Below are 19162 nucleotides of genomic sequence, written 5' to 3' on the forward strand. Positions count from 1 at the left end.
GGGCCGGGCCGGGCCTGGCCTGGCCTGAGTTAAGCTGGGCCGAGCTGAATCAGGGGAATGAGCTGGGCTGAACCGGGTTAGGCCGGGCCTGGGCAAGGGCCTGAGTTAAGCTGCGCCGAACCGAGTCAGGGGAAAGAGCTGAGCTGTGCTGGGTTAGGCTGAGCCTGGGCCTGGGGAAGGGGCTGAGCTGGGCTGGGCTGGGCTGGGCTGAACTGGGTTAGGCTAGGCCTGGGCAAGGGCCTGAGTTGAGCCGGGCTGAGCCGAGTCAGAGGAAGGGGCTGAGTTGGTCTGGGCTGGGGGAAGTAGCTGAGCTGGGTCTGGCCAAGGCCAGGGGAGGGGGTTGAGTTGGGCCGAACTGGGGGGCTGAGCTGGGCTGGGCCTGGCCAGGCCAGGGCTGAGGGAAGGGTGAAGGGTGAAGGAAGGGGGTGGCAGAGCTAAGCCGGGGCAGGATCCATAGCTGGTGTGTGTTAGGGAGGACAGGGCTTGGGGGAAATGCGGGCCAGGAGGAAGAGGGGAGGCTGGGTGAGGGCAGGGCTTGGCGGGGCTGGGGAGCTGCGGCGGGGAGGGTCGGGTCTCTGCGGAGGTGGGTGAAGGAGAGTGAGGTCTGGAGGAGGCGAAGGATGGAGAAGACTGTGGGGAGGAGGGGGTGTCTCTGCCTTGAGATGGAGCCGAGGGGGCAGCAGAGCCAGAAGGGCTGGAGACAGGGTCAGAGTGAAAACTGTGTCTGAAGGGCTGAGGAAGAGAGAATTGGAGGAAGAGGAAGGGAGAGTGAAGTGGGAGGTAGTGTCTGCAGTGAAAGGAAAAACCTTTACGTGAACTTGTTTCCCCCTTTGCTCTGACTCCAGCCGCCACGAGCCCGCTGAGGGCAGCTGCTCCTCTGCGAGTCCCAGGCGCAGCCGAGGCTCCGATGGGCGCGGGTGGATCCCCCGCTGGTTTGGGGCAGGGTCTGCACTGCAAACCGCTCGCTCTGCTTCCACCGCAGCTGGGGTGCTGGAGCTGGCAGCTCCGGGCGCTGGGAGGGTTTGTCCCTGTGTCGTTTCAGGTGTGGGGTTGGATTCCAGTCGCTGCAGCAAGGGCAGATCATGCACTGGCGCGCACGCTGAATAGTTGCTTGGGTTTTTTTTTTGAAAAGAGTAGTTGTCATTTTTTTACAATGTGACACAGAACAGGTGCTGCGAGCTTATGTATATGCTGCCTGCCCAAATGAGTGGGGGAAATAAAGCATTTTGGAGTTAAAAGTTCACGGTGTAGATCCGAGATTGAGTCACCAAAAGGCAGTAACCGCTCACAGTTGTGTTAATAAACCCACAGTGATGTGACCTGGTCCGTTTTGTGCCTGTGTTGCCTGACATTCCTGTGTTCTTACACCCTTCTCTCAGACCATAAGGGATACCTTGAAATCTTTGGGAAAACTTCTTTCTCCACCTTTTTTTTTTTTTTTTTAACACCAGATGACAGAGTATTCCCAGTCCTAGCTTGTGCAAGTGGTGAAGCTGAAATATGAGATGCTCGCTGCAGTGCTCAGTCTTTCCCAAGAAGGACCGGGGGAGTGTCTTGGGTTTTTAGTAAGGCTGCGTGGGTGTGCATATTAAACTGAAATTCTGCTGTGCTTGGCTACCTCGGGGACTAGTTATAATCACCGGGCAAATATGCTGTGTGTAGGAGAAATACTTAATTTCATGAAATTCATTGCATTGTGCTGGATGCTAGATTGTGATTGGGAAATATCAGCCGGTGAAAGCAGAAGGCAGAGCTTGGCAGAGGCGGCGGATGGCTTTAAACAAAACCCTCCTCACTGCTTAGGGGCTGCGATGCTCTGAGGAGAGGTTCTTGGGGAAATGGGGCGGAGGTGAAGGGCTGGGGCTGCCCAGCTTTCTGGGGCTTGACAGCGCACCTGGAAAACGTAAACGCCGCGAGCGATCTGTTACAAGAAATAAAACCTCCTAAAAGTCAGAGCGGGAGGGTGTGGGGGGGGCGAGTTGCAAATCTCCCGAGCTGAAGGGAGAGGAGCGATTTCGTTTCAGAACGTGAACAACAAACCTGCCAGAGCAGTCACGGTCGCCAAGGGAAAAACATTTGGCTAAGGAAGAGCATTTGTAAAGCTGCTACCGAAGGAAGTGTAATAAGAAACGTTTAGAAAGCCACTGCCTCGGTGATTTTCCAGGATAGCCTTGCTAGCAGGAGAGCAGTTTCTAGCTCTGCAGAGCTTGGGAGACCGTCCAGATCACACTGGATGTGACCATTTGTACCCCATAAAAGCTCCAGTTACTGTATTAGATAGAAAAAGCGAGATGACCTCCCCCTGGGTCGAACTTTTTGCCGCCCTAAAACCTCAGGGCTCTGTAACACGCATCCTTTTCCTCCGTGAACCACCCGGCTCTGCCCTGACCTGGCTCCAGAGACCCAGACCCCCAGGAGCCCCTTCCCCAGGGTGTAGCAGTTTTGTTGGGAGCTCATGATCAGCCCCCCCGGGGTCGTCTGGAGCATTTGGGTGCCAAGAAGTTGCCAAAGCAAGTTTGATTCAGCTGCAGTTCTTTGACACCGTCTGTGGTTCTCTGTAAATCACTAACAGATAATATTTTCATATTCTGGCTCTCTCCATGTCCCCTGCTTTCTGAATAATTACCTTGTTTTGTGCGAGCCATAAGAGGTTTTCACAGATAATTCATCCAGCACTGAAAAGCAGCCAGCTTTGGGGCTGGAGCACATTTTCTGGCCACCTGGCATTGCTGCACAGAGGTCTGCACTGGAGCGCAGCTGCCTCCGGAGGGAAGTGCCGTATCCAGGACAGCCGAGGGCAAGGCAAAAAACCAAACCCAGCTGAAATCCCAGCCGCCCTTCCTCAGAGAATAATTTAGCTTGGCAGAGTCAGCCCACCCTGAATTTCTGGATGTGTGGACAGATTGATCCCGCAGATCTGGATGCTCTCACCCACAGAAAGGCCGTTTCACTGGAAACAAAACACCTCTCGGGAGCTGTTTGCAGCGGTGTGCTCTGTCTCAGCTCGCTCTCCGCGTCCTGGCCAGCGCTGGGCTCTGTGGGAGTGGGTGGGTTGGAGCCCAGTGTGGAGCTGGGATCGCCCCAAGGTTCCCATCCCCGTCCCGGGGGACGAGTTGATGCAGGGCAGCCAGGAGAAGTGATTGTCCCTGTGCCGGCTTATCTCGGCAGCTCCCAGATCCAGGCCACCAAAGATGCCAGGGTAATTGCTGGCATCGCCGTGCTGAGGGGCTTTGGGGAGACAACGTCAGCAGCCCTGCCCCACAGCCTCCAGCACCCTGATGAAGAGCGCAATGTCCTCGTCTTTAATAGGGGCGGTGAGGGGCGTCAGCGTCTTCATCGTAGACGGGGACAGTGTTGATGTGCAAGCCACAGTTAGGGACACTTATCTGGGAGGCGATGGCTTTGACAACCATTTGGTGGGTGTCTTCGTGGATAAATTCTTAAAGAAGCATCAAGAGATCATCAGGAAGGACAAGCGAGCTGTGTGAAGGCTCAGGAAAGCCTGTGAGGTGGCCAAACGGCCTCCCACCGCCAGCATGAAGGCCACCTGGGCTTGGACTGCCTCTAAAGGGAGCAGCTTGCAGGCAGATGTTACCCATGCCCAGTTTAGGCACCTGAGCACCAATCTCCGGGGTGGCAGTTGCCAAGAAGGGGCAGCTGAACAAGGAGGAGACCCTGAAGGTAGCAGAGGACCACGAGAAATACTGAGCAGAGGACAGGGTGCAGAGCTGGAAGCTGGCCACTGAGGGCTACCTCAAGTCCTGTGCTTTCAGCGTGATGTCTTGAACTACTTCACCCTGCAGACCAAGAAGAAGATGGGATTCTTCAGGAGCCATGCAGGAGGTAGGTGCCAAATCCTCTCAGCTTTCACTCTCCAGGTGGTGCTTGCTCTCTGTAAAGCACCAACCTCAGCTGATATTTCACCATCAAGGTATCAAATTTGGGGAGTTTCCTACATAGCTGGGAAGTTGGAAAGGCACGGTATGCAGGCAACGTGCCTCTTCCAAAGGAAGCCTTAAATGCATATCTTTAGGCCAGCTTTGCTTTCAATAAAAGGCAGGGTTTAGGGTGGTTGTTCTTTGCTATGCTTGGCGAAACCTGGAGTGGCTCTGAGGTTTGGGTGTCGGAAGTCTGGAGGTCACAGCTCACCTGGGCTGGGAGCCAGAACCCGAGGCTGGCTCTGTAAACAGCAAACCTCTCTTCAGGTATGTCCTTTCTTATTTTCTCTTTTTTCAAATATTATAAATAGATCTTTTTTTTTAAGTTCCCAGCCATCCTTAACTTACCCACGCTCAGAACTGCCATCCCTAATGCCACAAATGCAAAATTTCATGGCTCCTGCTAAATGCTTCCTGGGGGTGCAAAACCTCCAGCTCTTGAAGCCACCTGTGTGTTCAGCAGCAAATTCAGAACATCACCTGCTCAAAGGGAGCCTGAAAGTCACGGTTCCCTGAAAGTCAAAGCATGTTTTATTGACTGCAGTCAAGAGAATCAAAGATCTGGAGACCTGGACTCCCACAGAATAAACCACATTATTCCTGCGCAGTGATCATTTCTCTCCCAGACATGAATTCGAGTCAGCACCCCTGCTGAGAATGATTAAAGACCACTTCAGAAATCAGTGCAGCAAATTGTAAAATAAGCAGGTGAACAAGTGAAAGAAAACAAGAAAATATTATGACCTGCCACCCTCAATTGGGAGCAATCACGTCGCCTGGAAGGAAGCGTTGCGCCCTGGGTGCCGCCAGCCAGCACCTGCAGCGAGGGAGCGCGGTGGATGACCCTTTGCTATACAAAATAAGGGTGTAGCCATGAGGGAACGTCACTTCTCAATTACCAGAAACCCATTTTGGGGGAAGATGCAGCCTGTGCACATGCTGATGCAAGCCAGGGCTGACTTTTCCCCTTTTGTAGGCTCCCCTCCCCAGCTGTCCAGTTGCTAATTGGGCTCTCAAATTGGGAAGGCAGAACCTGGCAGTGCCAACCTCTCTCACTGGGAGCTCTGGGCTGCCTGCTCATGCTGCCTGCCTGGTTCCATCCCCAGGGTGGATACGAGCAGGGCACCAGAGCCCCAAAAATGAACCTTCACCCCGTGCTGATATCCAGCCTGGACACCCCAAGAGCAATCCTGGCCTCACCAGCCCCTCGGCTCTCGGTCAGGCTTCCCCGTGGCCGTGCAGTTTTAGGGTAAAGCACTGGAGCAAGGGGAGACAAAAGGAGCAGGATAGCTCTGGGGTGGCAGCTCTGAGCCTGGCTGCTCCCCAGGAGGTTGGACAAACCCCCCCTGAAGTGTCCTGGATGAAATGAGCTTGGGGTCTTCTTTGGGTCCAGTTGGACTCCCTCCATCCAGAGGGCTGCTGGCAGCACCATGGAAACTCCCAGAAGCTCTGCTTTCTGCCCAGATGGGTGGGGAAACTGAGTCACCAAGCACTGACCCATGTAGGAGCCTGGAGAGAGGCTGAGCAGAAGACCCAGGTGTCCCGAGAGGCACCAGGCGCTCTCTCTGGTGGGGGGCAGCTCTCTTCCTCCCGGCATGACACTGGGAAAGGACAGAGTCCAGTTGGGAACAACAGGGCTCTGAGCCCAGCCCAGCTTCTGAGAGAGGATTCAGGCTCCCTCCCACTTCTGAGGAAGGAGGGGTGGCACTGAAAATTCTGTGGTTAGGGCACACATAACCCAAACGGGTGAGCCTCGGCTGAGCACTGGGTGAAACTCATCACACTGAGGGCTGCAGAAGATCTGTGGTTGGCAGGACATGGGCTGGGGCTGGCGGAAGACACCCCTGCATGACAGACAGGATCGCTTCTACAGGCTTTTATTGCCAAAACGGTAAAACGCCTCTCCAGAGGGGTGGGAGCATCCTCTGACCTCTCACTTGAGCTGCCCTCCCCTGGCCCACAACCACCTCCTGGGGCCCCACAGCCCTCTGCCAGCCCCCCCCCCCCATCAGGGGCTGCCCCGGGGGACATGGAAGGGACAGGGCACGCGTGGGCTGTGTCCCGTCAGGCCAGGATGGGGAAGGAGGCGGCGGTGGCCACGCCGCAGTTGTTGTCCTTCATGGCCATGAGGATGTAGCCGTCGTTGCCCCAGTACGTGGACCAGGAGTTCTTGATGAGCCAGTAGCTCCTGCCGTGCAGGACCCCGTAGCCCACGGCCAGCACCGCGTGGTCCAGCGCTCCCGTCTCATTTCCTGGCCGGGAGAAGAAAACGGAGACATCTCAGTCCCCATCCCTTGGAGCTGCAGCGAGTGGCCTCGTATCCCCGTCTGGGAGCTTAGTAGGGAGGTAAATCCCACCCAGCAAATGTTTTTGCCTATCCCAACCCCAGTGAGCGGGACGTGAAGCCTCCTGGGTCACCCGGACTCACCGCAGCGGGGCTCCTCGTAGACGCCGTTGGCGTAGAAGGCGAAGGATTTGTGCGAGGCGTCGATGTTGACGGCCACGGGGCCGTGCTTGACCAGCGCAACCTTCAGCGCCGTGGCACTGCCCGGCTCCACGCTGGCGTAGCCGGCGAGTCGGGCCACCAGCTCCGACTGGTTGCAGTGGCAGTAGCCATTCTGGGGGGGGGGTGGAGGGAGGGGGGATTAAGGCTGAGGTGGCACTGGGATCCCCGGGGCAGGTTGGGGGGGTGTGACCCACACTGATAAGGGTGAAGAGCAGCTGGGATGGAGCATCTATAAACCGAAGTATGCCTCCATCTGCTGATAAAGGGCTGATGGCTGATCTGGGAGAGGATTGGGGAGGGGGTGGCACTGCACCCCCCCCAACCCCCCCCAAAAGCGGTGCTGCCACCCTCACCTGCCCCAGGTAGGGCCCGTAGGACTCGGTGCTGGCGATGCCGCCGTGTTTCTTGATCCACTCGTAGGCTCGCCACTCCTCGCCCCCATCGCACGCCCGGTTCCCGAAGCCCCAGGAGCAGTCGATGAGGACTTGTTGGGACAGGGGGGTCAGCACGCCGGTCTGCGGGGACACACACACACACACACACACACTGCAGGGCCAGGGCCAGGCACCCTCAGGGCACCCCAGCCGCCCCCGTGGGGCACGGCCCCACTCTCACCTTGAGGAAGAGGGCACCCTCCATCGCGCCCGTCGTAGCGAAGCTCCAGCAGGACCCGCAGACGGCCTGATCCTTCACGGGGGTCACAGCGCCTGGGGACAGCGGGACGGGGGAGATGTTTCACAGGGCAGTGGAGGATGCTGGCTGTCCCCCCGCAAACCCCGGCGTGCACGGCTGACACACCCCCCCCCCCCCCCAGCCTCATGCACGCTCAGGGCTTGCACACCGGCGGTGCCAGCTCCCTCCTCACCATACAGCCGCCAGTCGAGGCTCTCGGGCAGGATGAGGCCGGCGTAGAGCTCGGTGGGGAAGGGCTGCCCGTTGTTGGGAGCCCCGCTCCGGCGACGGCCCCGCAGGGCGGCCAGCTCCTGGGGCGTGCGGTCGGCCAGGGGGTTCAGCGCCAGCGTGTAGGGGAGCGCGGCGCGGTTCCTCGAGTGCACGAACCTGCAGCAGAGCAGAGATGCTGCGAGGGGGGAGCTGGGGACAGCGCTGGGCACCCCATCCCTGAGCCTCCCCCCCCCAAATCCATCCCCCTTGGCATCCCATACCGCATGTTATGGATGAAGGTGCGCTTGCGATGCTCGTGCTCCTCCTCGCTGTTGTAGCTCTTCCCAAACCGCTCCTTGTAGCGGTGGAAGAGGTGGTGGTGGATGTGGTCCGTCTCCGGCGCCCTCCCCACAAACTCCTGCATGGGGTTGGCCACGATGCGGTGCTCGGGGCCGGCCGCGGGCCACTGCTCGCACTGCACCCCTGCCACGAGGCACGGACGGCGGCTGATGCCTCCCAAGCAGGGCTGGGTTCTCCCAGCCCCCCCAAAATACACAGCATGGTCACCCCTCAAACCACTGGGGCTGTCCGTCCCGTATAGACACGTGCACGCAGCGGGGATCTGCACCCACACCAGAGCTGGTTCTCAAGCACCCACTATCCCACCCAGCACCCTGCGCTCCGGCATGGAGGAGCCAGCACTGCGAAAGCTCACACCCGCATCGCCCCAGCTATCAATATTAATTACATTTCTCCCATTTTTTTTTTTTTTTAACCCAGCCAAACCAATTAATGAAAATTATCAGGCTCTTAGGGAAAAAAAAAAAAAAAAAAAAAAAATTGGAAAGATGGATTTCAGTGGCAGCACCGGTCACAGGCAGGGCTGTGGGGTGGCCAGGGACACTTACCCTCGGGGAGGTGGAAGACGCTGGGGGGGAAGCGGTGGCTGAAGGAGGAGTAGTCGATCTCGTACTTGTCGTAGTGGGAGCCCAGGAGGGTGTTGAAGCCCCGCACCTCGTAGTGCAGGGGCACGGGGCCGCGGGCAGAGCTGCCCACCCGCAGCGTGTAGACGTTCTTTTTGTGACCCCAGTAGGAGACGTTCTGCCAGACGGCGCAGGGCTGCCCGCGGAATCGCTCCTCCCGCACCCGCTGGGCACAGCGCGTGTGTCAGGGACCGGGGTGCTGCGCCGGCACCGCACCCCCGCTGAGCCGGGGGCACCCCGCAGCGATGGCACCCCGTCCTGCATCACGCCACGCTGGATGCAACCCCTCCACCCCCCACAGCCACATCCAGCCTTGTATTTACCCATTCTCAGCCAGGGAAGGCTGCTCTGCTCATGCAGGGAGGCAGCTGTCAGACACCCCCTACCCACGGGTGTCCCTTGTCCCCTCCCCTGCCCCATCCCGCGTCCTGGAGGACCGTGCCTGGGGCTCACCTTGAAGTTCTCCAGGCTGGGGAAGACACTCTGTGGGGCAATGAGGTCCCCGTCGGTGCCGTTGATGCGGAAGCACTTGCGGACGTTAATTTCTGTCTCCGTGGTCTCGGGCGTCACCTTGAAGCTGGCGCCAAAGGGCTCGATGGAGCCAAACTGGTAAGTGACCACTTGACCTGGGGACAAGGACAGCGCTAAGGTCAAGCCAAGCCCACGGGTCCTGGCATGGTGGTGGCTCCCGGGGCTTCCCTGGGGCACCCAAAGATCCTGGGGCAAAAGGAGGGGGATGCTGAAGGTTTGGGGGGATGGACCCCCCGCTTCTGCACTCACCGCCGTAGTATTCGATGCGGCTCTTCCCCCCGGTGAGGTTGTACCAGGCTTCGAAGGGCTCCCTGATCTCCGCGTAGGGCAGGCTGATGACTCCTGTGGGCACAGAGGGGTCGGGCTCAAGGGGCTGGGGGGGGCCGAGCCCCATGGCCACCACCAGCAGCAGCCCACGGCAGCCATGCGTCCCAGCCCCCGGGTTTCACGGAGGAATTGGAGCCTCCTCGGCTCGGGCACGTCGGGTGGGAGCCGGTGGCTGGAGGTACGGGACCCCCTTGGGCAACGCGGCGGTGACACCGTCCCAGCGGGGTGACCCGTCCCCGAGTGGTACCTGTGACATGGTAGATGTCCCCAAACGTGGGTGTCTCCAGAGGAGCTTTGCACTCTGCTCCTAGAAGAAAAACAAAACCCAAACCCGAACCCCTTTACACTGCTGATTACCCAACTCTCCATGGCGGGGGGCTGGCAGCGGTACTGGTCCCTGGCTCGCTGTCCCCTGGGAGAGGGGGACAGACCCAGGGGAGCCCGTGCTGGTGGCAGGGCTGGGAGGGCTCCCACATGCCCAGACAGGGCAGAGACTGGGGCTCCCCAACCTGGGGGGGTCTCTGCTCCTCCGCCAGCCCTCTGGTTGACCCAGAGTCCGCTCCCCCCTCTCCACTCTCCCTGGGGTGCAGCCAGCTCACGGGCACCCCAAACCCCCCCACATACACCCCAAGGCGTGAGGGACAACCGCATGCACCCCCATATGCCACACGCAGAGCGTGCCCACTGGCCCTCCACCGCTGTGGGCTTGGGGACAGGGACAGAGCAGCCCCCTCCCAGGGCAAGGACTCCCGCAGCAGCCCAGGATAAGGGGCACGATGGCATCACCCTGTGATGGGGGCACGGCCTCCATCCCCCCCCCCCCCATGAGCTCAGCCAGGGGGGGTGCTCACCCGGTAGCATGGCAGCCCCCAGCACCAGAAGCCACCCCAGCCCCTCCATCCTGCGCACCCCAGCCCACGCTGCTGCCCTGCACCCACCAGTGGCTTAAATACCACTGGTGGGCGGGCAGGGAGCTGCCAGCAGCCAACGGGCAAAGCCCCGTCCTTCCCTTGGCTGGGGCTACACCAAGGGGGAGGCGTGGCTTTATGTTGCCCCCCTGCCCCCCCCCCCCCCCCCCATGGGCACCCATGGGTGCCTTTCCCACCCACACCAGGGTGGGTGCTGATGCTGTGTGCTTGCAGGGCTTGGGGTGGGGGGGGGAGCAGGGTGGGACCCAGACCCCTGTGAGACCCCAAGGCAGGGCCAACCCCCTGGGGCAATGTTGGGTGCCCCATGGATTGAGGAGGAGGGGAGGGGGCTTGGTGATGGGTGCTGGGGGTGTCCCTGTGCTCCCACCCACCCTGAGTGGCAGTTTGCAGCCAGGTTTTGCTGCACGCAGGGTGCTGCGAGCAAGGGGAGTGTCTGCAGCAAGCAGGGACAGTGAGGTGCAGCGAGACCCTTGCCAGGCACCCCAGAGCCCCTCTGGGTGCTCCCTGCCCTCCCGGGACAGGGACAAAGGTGTCCCCAACAAAGGCAGCGCCGGGCAGTCGTGGGGAGATGAGGACCGTTTGCATCCCTGCATCCTTCCCAATATGCCATCAGGGCAAGCCCAGGACTGCGTGTAGGGGGTTTTCATTGGAAAAAGGGGGAAAGATGCAGATGAAATGCCAAGAGCTGCATGGAAAAACAGACACGGGGAGGAGAGCAGCGCTGTCACTGCGGCAGAGTGGCCTTCACCCCTCCTGCTTGCTGTGCATCCAGCTGGCCCCCAGCCCAAGGTGACAGCGAGCACCCGTGGGGCCGCCTCGGGCCCCAAACAAAGCTGATAAGGGCTCGGCCTGGACTGGCTGCGTGTGCCACTGGGGATGAGCCAGGCTGGATTTGGCTGAACCCCGGGGTGCAGGGCTGGGTTGATGCACCCCCATGTGCTGCAGCACCTCCCCAGGGACCACAACTGTGCAGAGGTGCGTCCTGCCCCAAGGAGGACCCAGCAAAGATGGGGAGACAGCCAGCGTCGGGGCAGAGAGACCTTCCCACCCCGTTTGCAGGACCCTCGTGCACTGACCCCGCTCTCCCAGGAGGGCTCCAATCCAAACAAGGAGCACCCAGGTGAGCCATGGCCATGGTGTAAAGTGCCTTTCCCCAGAGAGGAGCAGCTCCACGGGGCGAAGGGGAGCCTGGCTCGTGGCATTGGCAAACACTGCCGGTGACATCCCCACACGTAGCCACAACAGGGACCGGGGCAGTGGGGCAGAGGGTGGATGTCTTCCCCTCTCCCCAACACCCCGCGCCAGGAATTTCTCATCTCAGCAGAAATCCCTGGGGTTGTTTGTGCTCCACCTCTAGAGACAGGGCTGGAAAAGCTGCTCCCCTCGCCCTGGGTGTCTGGAACTGGCTGCAAGATCCAGCTGGCTCTGCCAGGTAGGCACCGTCCCCTCCCCGGGAGGCCCCTGTGGTCTCACAGGACAAAGAAAACAAGCCCGGGGACGGGGATCTGTGCAGGGGACAGATGTGTCACACACTGCAGGCACTGGGGTCTGCAAAGCCGGCAGAGCTGGGTGGGCAGCAATTGAATTGCTCCTCTAGAGGTCAACCACTAATTTTCCGGGGTCTTTATTGGCAAGGCCACAGCTGGGTCCCCGTCTTTCCCCTTGTCCAGCACCCCACGGCCCTGTCCCACTGTGTCCCCAGCTTCCTGCTGCATGATGGCTCCCACCGAAGGGGCTCATCCAGGGATGGGTGCTGCGAGCATCACCGGGGGCTCTCCCCGCAGAGCCGAGAGGCGGCTCAGGCCAGGATAGGGTAGGTGGCTTCGGTGGCCACGCCGCAGTTGTTGTCCTTCATGGCCATGAGGATGTAGCCGTCGTTGCCCCAGTACGTGGACCAGGAGTTCTTGATGAGCCAGTAGGTCTCTCCCTGCAAGACCCCGTAGCCCACGGCCAGCACCGCGTGGTCCAGCGCTCCCGGCTTGTTCGCTGCAGTGCACAACACGGAAGATGGTTTTTGTCCGGGGAACATCCCTGTCCGGAGAGCATCCCTGCTCCCGGGGCTGCCGGCAATGCTGGGGCTGGTTTCTTCCTCCACCCCTGCCCAAGCTGCTCAACAACGAGGAGGGGAACCCGGGTGTCCTGGCATCTCCCTGGGCACCCGGGTCCTCCCGTGCCCCATGTGCCACCCGACTCACCGCACTTGGGCTCATAGTAGATGCCGTTGGAGTAGAAGGAGAAGGTCCTGTGCGAGGCATCGATGCTGACAGCCACAGGGCCGTGCTTGTAGATGGCAGCTTTGACCGCCGTGATGTTGCCTGAGGTGACGTTGACGTAGCCCGTGATCTTGGCCAGCATCTCAGACTGGTTGTAGTGGCACAGGCCGTTCTGCAGCACCCGGGGAGGGGACATTGTGCCATCAGGAGCCCCCAGGTCCCCTCACTGGGACCCTGCCCACCCTGGTTGCCCCTGTGCAGCTCTGCTCTGATGCAAGGGGTGATGTGGGACTTGGGCTTTGTAAGACCATCCCAGCTCTGACCCCTCTGTCCTCCCCTGCCCATCGTGGTGGGGACATTTTCCCGGTTGCTGCAAGGACACAGCACTGCTCGCACGCAGCACGGGGAGCTGGCTCTGCGCCCGAAGCCCAGGGGGGGATGTTGCCTGCATCTTACAGCCACGTCCCTGTCTCCAGGCAGCCCTGCTCCATCCCTGCACTCCAGGGTACGGAGGGACCCGTGGCACCACCCATGGGTGGGGAAGCCTTGTCTCTGTTTTGCAAGAAGAGAAACTGAGGCACGTGGTGATGAAATCGCCTGGCTGAGCCCTAGGGCTTGGCTTTGGACTGTGCTTTGAACCGCAGGGAGCCTGGTGCCTTGGGGACGAGGTGACAGCCCCATCTCCAGAGCCTGTCAGCACCTCTGACCCGTCTTGATCGGCCCCACCGTGGCTTTAAAGCCCCAGGGGCCACATCCCAAGACCTGGGGGACCCCAGCAGGGACACGGGGCCACCCTCACCTGCCCCTTGTAGGTGCCGTAGGACTCGGTGCTGGCGATGCCGCCGTGTTTCTTGATCCACTCATAGGCTCGCCACTCCTCGCCCCCATCGCAGGCGTAATTCCCAAAGCCCCAGGAGCAGTCGATGAGGACTTGTTGGGACAGGGGGGTCAGCACGCCGGTCTGTGGGGACACACACACACACACACACACTGCAGGGCCAGGGCCAGGCACCCTCAGGGCACCCCAGCCGCCCCCGTGGGGCACGGCCCCGCTCTCACCTTGAGGAAGAGGGCACCCTCCATCGCGCCCGTCGTAGCGAAGCTCCAGCAGGACCCGCAGACGGCCTGATCCTTCACGGGGGTCACAGCGCCTGGGGACAGCGGGACGGGGGTGGTGAGAGGTTGGTGTGGCACCGGGGGGATGAGGGTAAGTGGAAGGGAAACTGAGGCAGGAGTCAAGGAAGAAATGTATCCGGGTCTTGCTGCTAATTGCGAGGAGGCGGGGGGGGGGGGGGGAATTCACCAGCAAACCTGTGGAGCCCCTGCCCTCGGGTTAGGGCAAGCTCTGGGGGTGTCGCTCCCAGCTGATGGGGACGTGGGGGAAGCCAGATGTGCCTTCAGATGTCACATCTGTCCCTGGGGCACGAGACTGAATGAGGGCCAAGCGTCGGCTGAGCTACCTTTTCCCAGATAAGCCCTGCTCCGATCTTCCAGTCGCTGAGCAGAGCGGGGGCCCCGGGGAGATGTGGGTCCCAGGGGACAGCACAGCCCCACCGGTTCCCCAGCGCCATGATGGAGAGCAAGGGCGGCTCAGCCGGACTCTGCGCTGGCCCGGATGAGGAGCACTGACCCCCCCTCGCAGCCCCCCACAGCACCCCGCTGTCGAGACCCCCGTCCCCGCCACCCCGCACCTACCGTACATGCGCCAGTCGAGGCTCTCGGGCAGGATGAGGCCGGCGTAGAGCTCGGTGGGGAAGGGCTGCCCGTTGTTGGGAGCCCCGCTCCGGCGACGGCCCCGCAGGGCGGCCAGCTCCTGGGGCGTGCGGTCGGCCAGGGGGTTCAGCGCCAGCGTGTAGGGGAGCGCGGCGCGGTTCCTCGAGTGCACGAACCTGCGGCATCAGCCGGCACCGACCCCATCTCCCACCGCCGTGCAACAACCCCAGGGGATGAGGAGCAACCCCCAAGGGGGGTCAGCAACAGCCCCCCCCCCCCCCTCCGCAGCCATCTGCCTGTACCTCATGTTGTGCACGAAGATGCTCTGCCTGTGCTCCAGCTCCCGCGCCGAGCCGTACCGCCGCCCCAGCCGCCTGCGGTACTGGTGGAAGACCTCGTGGGCCCACGGCTCGTGCCGTCCCACCAGGTCCTCCATGGGGTTCGCCAGCACCCGGTGCTCCGCTGCGCTCCCCGGCAGGACCCCGCACTTCTTTGTCTCTGGGGAGCAAGGAGGGGATGCCATCAGCCCGAGCCCCCTCGGGCAGGATGGGGGGGGGGGGGGGGTCCCCCTCCCTGGCTCACCGTTGACGGGGAGGTCGAAGACGGAAGGGGGGAAGCTGTTGTCGAAGTCGGTGTAGGCGATCTCGTACTTGTCGTAGTGGGATCCCAGCAGGCTGTTGTAGCCCCGCATCTCGTAGTGGACGGGGGCCACCCCGCAGCTGGAGTTGGTCACCCACAGGGTGTAGACGTTCTTCTTCTGCGCCCAGCGGGTGACATTCTGCCAGACGGCGCAGTACCGGCCCCGGTAGTACTCCTCCCGCAGGAACTGGAGGGGATGTGGCATCAGGGAGGGGGGGTCTGGGTGGGAACCCTGTACCCCCCATTGCTCCCCGTGCACCTCGCACCAGCCCACACCCGGCTCGTGGGCTGGATCCAGCGGCTACACGGCCATTAGCATGCAGATGTGCACGGGGTAGAAAGTGGGGCAAGGATTTGGGGCGTAACACAGGACAGACCCCCCCCCCCAATCCGGCTCAGTAGTGCCTGGGGGACCCCCCCACTGTGCACAGTGCTGTATGTGCACCCATAGTTGGGGGGACTGGCCTGTCTGCACCCAGCTCCAAAAGGCTCTGGGGTTTTTCCTGTGTTTTTCCAAGCTCTCACCCTCCCGGCACATGTCCGGCTCGGTGTCCAGCTCGGTGACAACTCGCTGTCCCCCCCCCCGCTGATGCGCTGCACCCCTCCTGCTGCGCCCAGCCCGGCTGCAGCCTGGGACCGGCGGGAGCCCAGCCGCCGTGCAGCGACTTGCCCGAACCATCCCGAAACGCTGGCGTTCGTGTGGGCTGCGACACGTCCCAACACGGCTGCCGGGGTTGGGAAAGGAGCCGGGAGTCCGGCCCCGATCCGGGTGGAGAAGTGACCCTCCCTGCGCCCCGGGGTGCGGGGACATGTCCTGGCCTGTCCCAGCACCCTGAACCCCCCCATCCCGGGACAGAGGGAAGCAGCTCCAGCTGCCCAGCACTCCCAGCCGGAGCCTGAGGATGCTCCTGGCAGCGGGTCGGATCCTGGCTTGGGCTCCCTCACCTTGAACCCATCAATGCTGGGGAAGACGCTCTGAGCCTTGACCACGTCCTCCTTGGAGCCGGGCAGCTGGAAACATTTCCTGGTGTTCACCTCCTTCTCGGTAGTCTCCGGCGTGATCTTGTACCGCATCCCGTACGGCTTCACCGCTGCCAGCTGGTAGGTTATCACCTGCCCTGTGCCAGCAGGAAGGGGAAACTGAGGCACGGTGGCCATGCCCGTGTCCTCCCTTTGCACAGGGCTGGGGCCGGTGCAGGATGGGCCCAGCCCGGCGCAGGATGTTGCCCGCCTGCTTACCCCCGTAATACTGGATCCGGCTCTTGTTCCCCGTCAGGTTGTACCAGGCTTCGAAGGGCTCCTCGATCTCAGCGTAGGGCAGGTTAATGACACCTGCAGGGCCCCCAGCGTGGGGCACGGGTCAACCCCAAGGCCTCAGCACCCTAACATCCCTCCCCGAGCCCCCCAGCACCTGCAGAGCATGAAGACCCACAGCTGCCCAAACTGCTGTCCCCATGGGTGCTGAGGCAGGGAGGGGCCCCCGGCTGTGGGAAGCTTCCCCAGTTTGACACTGGGATGGTCTGGTCCTGCCTGGTGCTGAGCATCCTCCGCTCCCCCCCCATGGCAATGGGCACTGTGGGGTCCCGTTACCTCGGACGTGGTAGATGGAGCCGAACTGAGGGGGTGGGCGGAAGAGCACATAGTCCTGTCCTGAAAGACAGAGAGGGGCAGGGGTGAGTGGGGGCTGTCCCCCCGCCACGGCCGAGCTGGGGATGGGGCGATCGGGGTGGGAGGCTGCCCGAGCCAGCGCCCCCCATCCCTGCGGCCCCTCCTGCGTGGGGCTGTGGGGTTTGGCTGAGGGCAGCTCCACGAGCCCACCCGTGGCACAGGACACTGCCACCCTCCCAGGGCCGGATCCAGGCTCAGCACCCCGCCACAACCTGCTGCTACGCTGGAGCGAGCCCTGCGGTGTCACGTCCCCAGGGAATTGTTGGGGTGATGTCCCCATGGGAGGTAGTGCCACCCCAGGGCTGGTGGCCGTGGCTTTGGGTGATGATTCCAAGGGGAAATTCAGCCAAGCTGTTCCCCACAAGCAGGACATGGTTGAGGGGTGCCGGAGAGCTGGCTGGCCCTGCCTGGCATCTCCCGGTGACCTCCCAAACCTCCCTCCGGGCTCCCAGCTTATGCAACCCCACGCCAACACACCCGCCGCTGGGAATGGACCTTTCCCTCCGTCAGCATCTTCCTCCTCGCCGGGAGCAACCCAGCAGCGATCACCTCAGGCAGCTGGGACCAGACCTGCCTCTCCTTCTGCACCCAAAACCTGGGGCAGGCAGGGACCGGCAGCCCCCGCTGCCTGCACCCCCAGGCCGTCCCAGGGGGGCCCGTTGTGCCCTGGGTCTGAGCACCCACAGACGGCTCCTGGGGCGGGAGGAGCAGCGATGGATCCACCAACCCCACAACCCTGCTTGGCTTTACAGCTGACTGGAAAAGGGGGTCCCGGGGGGGGGCACGGTCCCCACCCTGCCACCCCCATCCGCTCCTGCTGCTGCTGGTGACAGCTCTTGCAGGCAGCAAACTGTTTGGGCTTACGGGCAGGTTAAAACCCATCTGCCTCAATTTAGCTTTATTTCCTCCCCTCAGCCCCGTCAAGCCCTCCAGGCACGTCCCCCCCTCTTCTCTTTGCCACCCCACCCCAACTCTCTTCTGTCTTGGGGGAACTGCAGAATCGGGGACCCAACAAGCAACAAACCACTTCCCCAGCAACACGGTGAGACCTGCCTGGGTGCCCCCAGCTCCCACCCCCGGCGTGTCCCCGGCGGCGACAGTGCCACGGGGAGACAGAACTCACCCCGGACGGCGATGCAGAGCGCAGAGGCCACGAGCCAGCGGAGAACACCCATCCTCATCGCCCTGGCTCGCCCAGCACCAGCTCTCGCCTTTAACTGGAGCCAGCGGCGGTGAAACCCGGCGGAGCCAATGCAGGAGCCGGGGCCCTCCCCGGAGGAGGGAAGGAACCGGCATCATGTGGTGCCTGGCGGGGTGCGCGGGGGGCCGGGCACCCCGGGGTGCGCGGTGGGGAGAGCGTGTCTCGGCAGGGTCCCCACGGAGGGAGATGGAGCAACGCCGGGCGCTGCGGCGGGACGGGAGGTGCAGGATGGGCCCCAAAGAGCCGCCAGCAGCGAGGTGTGTGGGGGGGTGCAGACCAGATGGATCTGTGGGGTGCCCCCCCTCAAGCTGGCAGGGCACTGGGGTCCTCGGGGCTGTGTGTCCCCTCCTTGTGCAGGGTGCAAGGGGAGAACCTCCCTGGGGCTGGGGAGCTCTTTGCCAGGCAGCCCTGACGCCAGGGTGATGGGCAGGGGGCAGTGCCCATAGCAGAGGGCCGGGGCTGCGAGCAGCTTGGCATTAATGAGCCAGACCCTGAGACTGGGAGCACTGGGAATCCTCTGCCGTGGGGCTTGAAGTGAAGAAGAGCTGAGCTGGCCGTGGGGTGCAGGGAAAGGTGGGCACCCCACAGCCAGCCCCAGCCCCCCCGGGTTTGGGCAGAGGGCTGGACATGGTGCGTGTGGGCCCTCACTCACCACTCAGCCTCTCTGACCGCAAGGAGGGAAACTGAGGCACGGGGCGGCAGCCGGGCTGAAAGGGAGAGCCTCGTCTAGCACAGCAAAGAAGCATTTCCTCCAGAAACCCAGGGAAACCACCCGCCTTCCCCCACACCCCTACCTGCCTCCGAGGGCTTTGGGGGCCCCCCTGCCCCTCTCTGCTGGGGCTCCAGCCTCCCCAGGCGACAGGGGCAGAGATGGGGACACTCCTGGGGGGGGATTTATATGCCACCACATCCCCATTTCCATCCTGCCCAGGGGCAGAAGGCTGGGAGCCCTCTTAGCAAGGCTGTCCCCTCGCGCCTCCCCCCCCCCCCCCCAGGGATGTCCGATGCCAGGCTGTGTCCCCCAGGGATGGGGGACCCCCTGGCAGCCCGTCTCCCCAAGCTTTGCCAGACTCACCCCCCCCAGCCATGTGCTGCAGGGTCCCGGGGGGTGGGTGTTCAGCACCTCTGGCACCCCAGAACCTGGCCCTGGCCCCTCCATGGGGTCAGGGCACCCTGCCCGGGGGGCCGGCAGCTGGGCTGGGGGGCAGGGGGAAGGCAGGGTTGGGCCGGCTCTTTTCAAGTCAGAGGGCAAGTGCCCTCCCTGGGGCTGAAGCCAGCCAGAAACACGGGGAGCCACAATTTGGGAAGGGTCCTGGGAGCCCAGGTGGAGCCTGGAGGGGCTCATCACTCTGCAGGTGACGGCTGCTGAGCAGCCCCTGTCCCTGCTGTGCCCTGTCCCCTCCCAGGGACACTGGCAGGGCTGGCTCCGTCCCCAGCAGGGTCTGAATCCCCCCTCAGCAAGACCCAGAGAGCCCCCCAAACCCCCCAAAGCTAGGTTTAAAGGGGAGCTGTGATCCCAGGGCGAGTCAGGGTGTGACAAGGTGAGCGTGGCATCAGCCCAGGGGGCAGGTCCCTGTCCTGGTGGGGACCCAGGACCTCCAATAACCCTTCCCCCCCCCCTTCCCCCCCCCC

The 19162-nt window shown here is 62.4% G+C and overlaps 2 protein-coding genes across 2 annotated transcripts; both read right to left on the reverse strand.

Moving 5' to 3' along the window:
• Positions 1–5799: 5799 nt before the first annotated feature.
• Positions 5800–10052, reverse strand: LOC116962914 (digestive cysteine proteinase 1-like). The gene is made up of 11 exons (XM_042793944.1): positions 10019–10052; positions 9415–9474; positions 9090–9182; positions 8763–8935; positions 8235–8475; positions 7608–7809; positions 7310–7503; positions 7060–7151; positions 6798–6959; positions 6367–6556; positions 5800–6190 (listed from the first exon to the last, which is right to left on the reverse strand). The coding sequence occupies exons 1-11, from the start codon at positions 10026–10028 to the stop codon at positions 6003–6005; spliced, it is 1605 nt and encodes a 534-aa protein (XP_042649878.1). The 5' UTR covers positions 10029–10052; the 3' UTR covers positions 5800–6002.
• Positions 10053–11704: 1652 nt separating this feature from the next.
• On the reverse strand, positions 11705–17560 carry LOC116962917 (digestive cysteine proteinase 1-like). Its single transcript, XM_032998147.2, has 11 exons — positions 17453–17560; positions 16252–16311; positions 15901–15993; positions 15607–15779; positions 14605–14848; positions 14325–14520; positions 14005–14198; positions 13369–13460; positions 13109–13270; positions 12292–12481; positions 11705–12082 (listed from the first exon to the last, which is right to left on the reverse strand). The coding sequence occupies exons 1-11, from the start codon at positions 17508–17510 to the stop codon at positions 11895–11897; spliced, it is 1650 nt and encodes a 549-aa protein (XP_032854038.2). The 5' UTR covers positions 17511–17560; the 3' UTR covers positions 11705–11894.
• Between the last annotated feature and the right edge of the window lie 1602 nt (positions 17561–19162).

Source organism: Tyto alba, unplaced genomic scaffold (genome assembly GCF_018691265.1).
Source record: "Tyto alba isolate M040663 unplaced genomic scaffold, T.alba_DEE_v4.0 Super-Scaffold_20, whole genome shotgun sequence".
Classification (NCBI taxonomy): Eukaryota; Metazoa; Chordata; class Aves; order Strigiformes; family Tytonidae; genus Tyto; species Tyto alba.

Bases quoted from the DNA above. Each gene is read 5' to 3' on its own strand.
- LOC116962914 (XM_042793944.1), bottom strand. The intron at 7,504-7,607 runs GTATGGGATGCC...GCTCTGCTGCAG, and splicing joins ACCTTCATCCATAACATGCG to GTTCGTGCACTCGAGGAACC. The intron at 6,557-6,797 runs GTGAGGGTGGCA...CCCCCCCCCCAG, and splicing joins ACGGGCCCTACCTGGGGCAG to AATGGCTACTGCCACTGCAA.
- LOC116962917 (XM_032998147.2), bottom strand. From the start codon at position 17,510: ATGAGGATGGGTGTTCTCCGCTGGCTCGTGGCCTCTGCGCTCTGCATC. The intron at 16,312-17,452 runs GTGAGTTCTGTC...TCTGTCTTTCAG, and splicing joins GCTCTGCATCGCCGTCCGGG to GACAGGACTATGTGCTCTTC. The intron at 12,083-12,291 runs GTGAGTCGGGTG...TGTGCACTGCAG, and splicing joins CTACTATGAGCCCAAGTGCG to CGAACAAGCCGGGAGCGCTG.